The 10,375-nt window shown below is 42.9% G+C and overlaps 1 protein-coding gene across 1 annotated transcript in view; it reads right to left on the bottom strand.

The window, feature by feature from the left end:
• Positions 1–13: 13 nt before the first annotated feature.
• LOC129820140 (inactive phospholipase C-like protein 2) overlaps positions 14–10,375 on the bottom strand; it is a 54,551-nt gene continuing 44,189 nt past the window's right edge. The window contains exons 11-12 of the mRNA XM_055877059.1: positions 5,833–5,942; positions 14–5,512 (exon numbers count right to left, since the gene is read on the bottom strand). Coding sequence (XP_055733034.1) covers positions 5,330–5,512; positions 5,833–5,942 — 293 coding nt within the window. The 3' untranslated portion in view covers positions 14–5,329. The remainder of the gene's footprint in view (positions 5,513–5,832; positions 5,943–10,375) is intronic.

The raw sequence follows: 10,375 nt of genomic DNA, 5'->3' as shown, positions 1-10,375 counted from the left end.
TAAAGACAGACAGTTTATAAATGAACTGGTTTATTTGCATATAGTTTTTTATTTAGTCTTTATTTAACCAGGTAGGCCAGTTGAAGAAAAACTGCGACCTAGTTTGGGTCTGGTAATACATCTAATGGGTATGGTTTGGAGGAGATATTGATGTCAATTTATCAAGAGACAACTTGTCTTACAACATCAGGTGAAAAACAGGTTTTCAAGACGCTAACCAGTGTCTTTCGACAGGTAGCATCTAAGCAATGCTCATCCCTCAGTGCAGGCGGATTTGTCACACTGACTTAAAACAAAAGGCCAATGATTGTAAATGACCATTTTGTAAAAATTCAGTAATATTTTACTCAATGAGGATAAAAGCAGATATTAAAATAACGTGACATACAACACCATAAAGCAGTGGTCAAAGTGCCATGGAAGGATAACTTGAAATACTGTTACGTTGTTTTTGATAGTTGAATCATTAACACTGTCTGGTTGAGTTACATTAACACTATGCCACCAATATAGACATCCATAGAATTAGGATGAGTAGAACATGCTTGGACCTTCTGACCATAGCAATTTGACTGCTATGAGAACAAGCTACCAATATAGACATCCATAGAATTAGGATGAGTAGAACATGCTTGGACCTTCTGACCATAGCTTATTCTCATAGCAGTCAAATTGCTAAGTGCCTTTTCTGACCAGCATCCCATTGACAGTCCATATCTGACCCTAACCCAATTCAGAAATGAAACATGTGTTTAACACATCTCAGTGGCTGTTGGTAGACTGCTGGCCTTTGCAACTTCAGTATCGTGAGTTTGATTCCAGCCGGGGCCACCCATATGAAAATGTATGTACGCACTGCTGTAAATTGCTTTGGATTAAAGCGTCTGCTAAATGGCATATTTTATTATTAGATATCAGTAGCATTCACACATTCTGTATCAGCCTCCTGAAGCACACACACTTCTGTCAGTTTCACTTTGTGCTACAGGCCGTCCAAAAATATTCACACCCCTTTTTCTGGTAACACTTAGTTTGAAGGGGTCCTTATTACAGTGTAACAAGTACTGTGGTTAACTAACAACAGTGTGTAAATACAAGGGTGTAACAATGAATACTTGTTACCATGCATGTTACAAATGGGCAAATTCACCAACTTAGTGTTTGGCTTCTTCTCAGCTGCATACAGTAACAACTGTCTCTCAGGTTGTGATCCCTCATGGATGTGCTGGGTGTCTGAGAGATTATAGCTTGTGCTCAATAGGCTCTAATTACTTAGCCTTGAATATGCACTGTTCAAACTATATCTCTGCTCAGTGTTGTTGCTAGCACTTGACCCCAAAATAACGTGTACCATCTGGGTTAACTTGGTTGATCAGGTTAAAACAGATCAGTAGGTCAAACTCAATGACTGGGATCTAATTTGGGTGGCTTCCCAGATGTGGAAAAACACTTTCAAAGCATAGTACATGTAATGTTTGCCTAAGTACAATGTAATTACTAGTTGTTACACAGGATTTAGCTAGTTAAAATGAAGTGTATCTTGAAGGGTGCTTACTTGTAATTAATGTGTACTCATACAGTACACTACCCATCCTGACAATCTGGCCCTCATTTTAAAGCTTCTGGAAGCTACACATCATTTCACAATAAGGTACAGAAATGAAATGTCCAAAAGCTTCAGGGCCAAGTTGTCAGGATGGGTAGTGTCCTAAATTGAATCAATTTTAAATAGAGGCTGTAACACAAAATGTTGAAAAAAATCAAGGGGTGTGAATACTTTCTGAAGGGACTGTATAGTTGAATGACCCTGAAAACCCTCTCTTCACTCACCCCAAAATAAACACAAATCAAGAGTAACAAACAATGCACATAGGGCCCGATTCAGACATAGGAAATGTACGCTTTTCCTACGCACCCCTTTCCTACTCACTTGTCAGTAGTTGGTATTCAGACTTACCTTATGTAGGTGCGTAATTGGCTTTGCAGGTGTGGTTCCCTTACGCACGGTGAATAAATGTAATTACACAGCTGAAAAGCCTCCCACTGGCTGACCAACAGATTTTCTTGTGGAGTTTTCAGTACATTTATCTAAAGCCACCCCTTTAAAATTTACCTTTAATTAGAATTTTCTCAGCAGACAATATATGGAGAGAACTGTTCAGAATATTAGGGATTAATGAAAGAAAGCCATGTAAATACACGTCTCCTTTTCAGCACCAGTTGGTAGATTTAAAAATACTCTGATCATTGCATATTATTTAGGGTTAGGAAAGTATTTCTGGGAGAAAAAAAAAAACATTTGGATGTCTTTTATGCACAAAATATATTGGTGAATCAAAAATTGTGCTTTGATTCATCCTGAAAGTTTCCATACTCAAATTGTTCAATCCATTAAATATTGGAAGGTGAGAAACCCAATAGGGGTTGGAACAGTAGTTCTATAAATCTACCCTAATAATCCTCACTGACCATGTTGGTATTTGTCATGGAACTGTGATGACAACAGTTCAGTCGTCGTGAACCGTACAAACAGGTTCCAGGTTTAAACTACTATGTATGCTCTGCGTTCCATAATGATTCAAATAGGCTACAGAGCCCAAATTATTGCACAACTTGTAATACTTTAGCCTTATGTGATCCACTATTGCTAGCAATCCTTAGGAACTACCACATGAACGTGACATAGGAAATAAAAGGTACACTAACAATGGAATGGAATGATGCAAAATGCAAGGAAACTAAGATTAAAGTGACAGATAAATGTATGTGGGTAAAACGGACGGTGGCTACCGATAGTGGCTAATATTTAACACAATACAAATTGTAGAAAATACGGTGAGAAGTCGGGGCATATAATTAAAACATTCTATAAATCAACTCGGTAGGTTTGGCGCTATACTATTATTTGCGCATGGCTACAGAAGCCTATAGCTTGAGTCTCCACATTTCATCCCTGCAAGTTATAAGGCCAGCATTTCATCAAAATCACTGTGGAAAAGTTGATATGTTGAAATGTTGATATGCTTCAGTTTACTGACATATGACTGGTTTCACATTCATCTGGAGTGATCAACAAGGTAAAATAGTTCTAAACAATTGTCATTTATATTTACTATCCCCTTATCCAAATGGTTTACTCATTTACGTAGATCAAATCAATAGCTCTTATCAATTTGTAAATTACATTGTGTGGAGAATGGTGTTATTTGTATCAGGAAAAATGAAGTAGATGTTGTTCCACCTGGAACTGACAGGTTGCTCGACCCATCCTTTCCTCGCACGTAAATTGGTGGAATTAAGGTAAGAAAACAGCATACAGTGCCTTCATAAAGTATTCAGACCCCTTGACTTTTTCCACATTTAGTTACGTTACAGCCTTATTCTAAAATGGATGAAATAAAAAATATCTTCAGCAAACTACACACAATTCCTCATAATGACAAAGCAAACAGGTTTTTAGAAATGTATAAAGAAATTAAACCTTATTTACATAAGTATTCAGACCCTTTGCTATGAGACTCGAAATTGAGCTCAGGTGGATTCTGTTTCCAGTGATCATCCTTTATATGTTTCTACAACTTGATTGGAGTCCACCTGTGGTAAATTCAATTGATTGGACATGATTTGGAAAGGCACACACCTGTGCCTTTCAAGGTCCCACAGTTGACAGGTCCCACAGTTGACAGTGCATGTCAGAGCAAAAACCAAGCCATGAGATCAAAGGAATTGTCCGTAGAGTTCCATGAATGGATTGTGTCAAGGCACAGATCTGGGGAAGGGTACCAAAAAATGTCTGCAGCATTGAAGGTCTCCAAGAACACTGTGGACTCCATCATTCTTAAATGGAAGTTTGGAACCATCAAGACTCTTCCTAGAGCTGGCCGCCTGGCCAAACTGAGCAATCGGGGGAGATGGGCCTTGGTCAGGGAGGTGACCAAGAACCTGATGGTCAATCTGATAGAGCTCTAGAGTGCTCTAGAGTTCTTCTGAGGAGAACCTTCCAGAAGGACAACCATCTCTGCAGCACTCCACCACCAGCCTTTATGGTAGAGTGCCCAGACAGAAGCCACTCCTCAGTAAAAGGCATATGACAGCCCACTTGGAGTTTGCCAAAAGGCAAAAAAGACCATGAGAAACAAGATTCTCTGGTCTGATAAAAACAAGATTGAACTCTTTGGCCTGAATGCCAAGCATCAAGTCTGGAGGAAACCTGGCAACATCCCTACGGTGAAGCATGGTGGTGGCAGCATCATGCTGTGGGAATGTTTTTCAGAGGCAGGGACTGGGAGACTAGTCAGGATTGAGGGAAAGATGAATGGAGCAAAGTATAGAGAGATCCTTGATGAAAACCTGCTCCAGAGCACTCAGGACTTCAGACTGGGGTGGAGGTTCACCTTCCAACAGGACAACAACCCTAAGCACACAGCCAAGACAATGCAGGAGTAGCTTCGGGACAAGTCTCAATGTCCTTGAGTGGCCTAGCCAGAGCCCGGACTTGAACCCGGTCGAACATCTCTGGAGAGACCTAAAAATAGCTGTGCAACAATGCTCCCCATCCAACCTGACAGAGCTTGAGGGGATCTGCAGAGAAGGATGGGAGAAACTCCCCAAATACAGGTGTGCCAAGCTTGTAGCGTCATACCCAAGAAGACTCAATACTGTAATCACTGCCAAATGTGCTTCAAAAAGCACTGAGTAAAGGATCTGAATACTTATGTAAATGTGATATTTCAGTTTTTTTATTTATTCATTTCTCTGATCTCCACCCTGAAAGAATACCTGGCTGAAACATTTTTTAAATTCAAGGTCAGAATATGTTTTTGAGAAAAGCGCATAAAAAGGGAATTAAGTTCCATTTACAAGTGCATAACTCGGGTCTGAATCGGCCCCAGAGAGAGCAGGATTAAACATTTCTTATTTACAGCTGCATACAAAGTAGGGGACAGGGCAGTCTGATTGTCTCTCTCTCTCTTTCTCTCAGACCTCATTCCTTCATTCCTCTCTACATTCCTGTCTCCAGTGTCTTCGACATTACTCCTCCCTCCTGGCAGTGCTATAACGGGAGTTTTTCTCTTCAACTGAGTCCATCTTCCTTCCTCCTCATCGTTGTGTGGAGAAAATGGCAGACTAATCTCCAGCAGCCCCCGGATGAGATGCAGAAGGAGCCTATCACTATAGAACGTATGTAGCAACTTCTTATTACCCTGCCAATCCTCAGAATAGGACGATTGTGCCCTTAGAAACTGACATACGGTCAGATTTTACATTTCCCCCTTATGGTTCAATATATAATTTCAGACAGGTAAACTGTTCCTAGACCTGTCTGTGCCTAAGGGAAACTTCTTGCCGGAGCTGTACCCGACATTGAAGGAAGGGCGTCCAGGCTGCGCCGGGTGTGGGTTGTCTCTCCTGTCCCGCCCTTACTGAGGTTAGAGGTCAGGGCAGCGTAGTAGACCTGCTTTATGTTCTCCTGCACCTCCGTCTTAGCCCGTTTCAGCAGGTCTGCCTGCCCCTGAGAGAGAGAAGGAGAAGGATAGGAAGAGAGAGAGAGGAGTTGGTCTGAGTTGGCCAATGTGGAAACAGACTGGCAATATTCTGTGGTATGTGGGTGTCTTTGGTCTGGTGTGTGTGTGTGTGTGTGTGTGTGTGTGTGTGTGTGTGTGTGTGTGTGTGTGTGTGTGTGTGTGTGTGTGTGTGTGTGTGTGTGTGTGTGTGTGTGTGTGTGTGTGTGTGTGTGTGTGTGTGTGTGTGTGTGTGTGTGTGTGTGTGTGTGTGTGTGTGTGTGTGTGTATGTGTGTGTGTGTGTTTGTGTTTATGTGTGTGTGTATTCACCTTCAATATGGTGATGTTCCAGCTGAAACTCTCCACCGCTCTGGTGACCTTACGACCTTTAAGCCCCTCCTTCACTGCCATGGGCTTTAACTTCTCATGGAACTCCATGGCTAGGTGACCACAGACACACATACACACACAATATTACAATCTTGAACCTTTCCCTCTTTGTCAACCTCTCCAGATCTTAACCAAGGCCCAAGACTAGCTCAACCTCTCCGTGTCTTAACCAAGGCCCAAGACTGCCTCAACCTCTCCGCGTATTAACCAAGGCCCAAGACTGCCTCAACCTCTCCGCGTATTAACCAAGGCCCAAAACTGGCTCAACCTCTCCGCGTCTTAACCAAGGCCCAAGACTGGCTCAACCTCTCCGCGTATTAACCAAGGCCCAAGACTGCCTCAACCTCTCCGCGTCTTAACCAAGGCCCAAGACTGGCTCAACCTCTCCGCGTCTTAACCAAGGCCCAAGACTGGCTCAACCTCTCCGCGTCTTAACCAAGGCCCAAGACTGGCTCAACCTTTCCGCGTCTTAACCAAGGCCCAAGACTGGCTCAACCTCTCCGCGTCTTAACCAAGGCCCAAGACTGGCTCAACCTCTCTGTGTATTAACCAAGGCCCAAGACTGCCTCAACCTCTCTGTGTATTAACCAAGGCCCAAGACTGCCTCAACCTCTCCGCGTCTTAACCAAGGCCCAAGACTGCCTCAACCTCTCTGTGTATTAACCAAGGCCCAAGACTGGCTCAACCTCTCCGCGTATTAACCAAGGCCCAAGACTGCCTCAACCTCTCTGTGTATTAACCAAGGCCCAAGACTGGCTCAACCTCTCTGTGTATTAACCAAGGCCCAAGACTGCCTCAACCTCTCCGCGTATTAACCAAGGCCCAAGACTGCCTCAACCTCTCTGTGTATTAACCAAGGCCCAAGACTGCCTCAACCTCTCCGCGTCTTAACCAAGGCCCAAGACTGGCTCAACCTCTCTGTGTATTAACCAAGGCCCAAGACTGCCTCAACCTCTCTGTGTATTAAACAAGGCCCAAGACTGCCTCAATCTCTCTGTGTATTAACCAAGGCCCAAGACTGGCTCAACCTCTCTGTGTATTAACCAAGGCCCAAGACTGCCTCAACCTCTCCGCTTATTAACCAAGGCCCAAGACTGCCTCAACCTCTCTGTGTATTAACCAAGGCCCAAGACTGCCTCAATCTCTCTGTGTATTAACCAAGGCCCAACACTGGCTCAGGTCAGTGGTTTGGTGGTGTCTGGTATTTGTGATTCAATCAAAAGTCTTCACCAGTCTATTACACCACAGAGAGAAACAGTGGTGTGTATTCATGGATGCCAAGGGAAGCCAGAATATCTTTCGCATCTGAGTGAGCGAAACAGCGCCCCTCTGTCTCTGTACGTGTAGTGAATCAATCGGATGCTGTCTGGTCAAAAATAGTCCCTGCGGCTATCTTTGAATGCAAGGGAAGCCAGCGAGCATGTGGCCACCTTGACAAGAAATATTAAATAATAGACAATCAGCGTTGAGCTAAACTGAGTGAGCTCAGCTGTGAATGGTTCTGGAGCACCAAAAAAAGTGCTAAGGGAAACCAGATTGTATTTGGCTTCCGACCAATCACATCAGAAGCCAAACGTCACTGACAAAACAAATACATTTTTGCATCTCGTTGGGTCATTGTCTTCCGGTGGCTAGCTAGCCAGCTAAAATTAGCCATGGCTGGAGATGGGGATTTGGACATGCGGTTTTACTTAATTCTCCGTACGGGCCAATGATTATAACAGTGATTCTGATGCAACCATAAATTCATACATTGTGTCCCTTGCCTGAAAGGATGGAAGTTCAAGTAGCTGGCCTGGCGCTACGTTGCCCATGAAAGGAAGTTAGGCTAGCGAGCAAGCATTTTAGCCAGGTAGCCTAGCACAACAAAATAATCAAAATCATAGACCATTTAGGCAACATGAAAGAGGAGGATGGCATTGGGTGAGTCAACACGCACACACAGAAATTAGTACCATGGACAGCCACATCATACAGTATTTAGCTTACGTTTATTGGACAAAATAGTTGTTGGTATCTTTTAGTTGTCACTGTGTTAATAGCTATTATTTAAGGCTACTCCGACATTGGTCATCCTAATATTTATATATTCCTAATATTTATATATTCCTTAATTCCATTCTTTTACTTTTGTGTGTATTGTTGTGGATTGTTAGATATTATTGCACTGTTGGAGCTAGAAACACAAGCATTTTGCTACACCCGCAATAACATCTGCTAAAAACATGTTTATGTGACGAATAAAATGTAATTTTATTAGAATAAGCAGAGGTGATTAGATGACGTTGAAGTTGAAATGGTGCTGTACTAGTGGAGGCAGCTCCTGTTTTCTTTGCGACTTGCGTTAACTCTCCGGTGTTCATAGTTGTTTAGTAGTCCGAAAAATTGGGAAACCTTACCTTGCTTGCCCATACCTTTGGTCATTACATGAAGTACAGTACATTCAGACCACTTGACTTTTTCAAAATGTTGTTACGTTACAGCCTTATCCTAAAAAAAATATGTGTTTATTTTTATTTTTTCCCTCATTAATCTATACCCAGTACTCTATAATGACAAAACAAAAACAGTTTTTGACAACTTTGCAAAAAGAAGAAAACTGAAATATTACGTTTACATAAGTATTCAGACCCTTTACTCAGTACATTGTTGAAGCACCTTTGGCAGTGATTACAGCCTCGAGTCTTCTTGGGTATGACGCTATAAGCTTGGCACACCTGTATTTTCTGAATGATGGCGCCAGAGGGGATGGCTGCCGTTTTACGGACTCCTAACCAATTGTGCTATTTTGGTAGTTTTTTCAATTATTTTGCACATAAAGTTGCTGCTACCATCTCGTATGACCGAAAAAGTTTCTGGACATCAGAACATTGATTACTCACTTCGAACGGGAGAAAGATTTTTCTTTAATGAGTCTGACGTGAAGGATATACTGCTTTCCGGAGAACAGGTCCAAATCCCCTTCATTAGCGTGAAGAAAAGGAGGAGATACCGAGGGAGAAGGTCGGGGTGCCTTGTTAGGATTCATAGGCGAGTGAGTAAATCGCCATTACCATCGGTGCAATCACTGGAAAACAAACTCAATGATCTATGGTCTAGACTATCCTACCAAAGGGAAATGATACTGTAATATAGGCAACATCCGCACCGAGCTAGTTGACGCTTTCAAGGAGCGGGAAACTAATCAGGATGCTTATAAGAAATCCTGCTTCACCCTCAAACGAACCATCAAACAGGGAAAGAGTCAATACAGGACGAAGATTGAATCCTACTACACTGGCTCTGACACTCATGGCAGGACTTGCAAACTAACAAGATTCAACAGACATAAACTGAACAAGTTCCACAGACATGCGACTAACAGAAGTCGAATAATGTGTCCCTGAACAAAGGGGGGGGGGGGGGTCAAAATCAAAAGTAACAGTCGGTATCTGGTGTGGCCACCAGCTGCATTACGTACTGCAGTGCATCTCCTCCTCATGGACTGCACCAGATTTACCAGTTCTTGCTGTGAGATGTTACCTCACTCTTCCACCAAGACACTTGCAAGATCCCTGACATTTCTGGGGGGAATGGCCCTAGCCCTCATCCCCCGATCCAACAGGTCCCAGACATTCTCAATGGGATTGAGATCCGGGCTCTTTGCTGGCCATGGCAGAACACTGATATTCATGTCTTGCAGGAAATCACGCACAGAACGAGCAGTATGGCTGGTGGCATTGTCATGCTGGAGGGTCATGTCAGGATGAGCCTGCAGGAAGGGTACCACATGAGGGAGGAGGATATCTTCCCTGTAACGCACAGCGATTGCCTCCACAGCTCCCTGACCAAGGCCCATCTCCCCCGATTGCTCAGTTTGGCCAGGCAGCCAGCTCTAGGAAGAGTTTTGGTGGTTCCTAAAATTTTTCCATTTAAGAATGATGGAAGCCACAGTGTTCTTAAGGACCTTCAATGCTGCAGACATTTTTTGCAGCATCCCCAGATCTGTGCCTCGACACGATCCTGTCTCGAAGCTCTACAAACAATTCCTTCGACCTCACGGCTTGGTTTTGGCTCTGACATGCACTGTGGGACCTTTTATAGACAGGTGTGTGCCTTTCCAAATCATGTCCAATCAATTGAATTTACCACATGTGGACTCCAATAAAGTTGTAGAAAGGGGTGATCAATGGAAACAGGATGCACCTGAGCTCAATTTCAAGTCTCATAGCAAAAGTTCTGACTACTTATGTAAATAAGGTCTTTCAGTTTTTTACTTTTTTAATAAATTAGCAAAAATGTCTAAAAACCTGTTTTCGCTTTCTCATTATGGGGCATTGTGTGTAGATTGATTAGGAGGAAAAAATATTCTATCCATTTTAGAATAAGGCTGTAACGTAACAAAATGTGGAAAAAGGGAAGGGGTCTGAATACTTTCTGAATGCACTGTATGTTTGTGGACTTCACCAGACAGATGCTGCTCTCCGGATTCGCAATGAAACAA

This window comes from Salvelinus fontinalis, chromosome 22, assembly GCF_029448725.1.
Source record: "Salvelinus fontinalis isolate EN_2023a chromosome 22, ASM2944872v1, whole genome shotgun sequence".
Lineage (NCBI taxonomy): Eukaryota > Metazoa > Chordata > Actinopteri > Salmoniformes > Salmonidae > Salvelinus > Salvelinus fontinalis.
The sequence above is the reverse complement of the archived record's forward strand: the minus strand, read 5'-3'. Positions and strand labels throughout refer to the sequence as shown.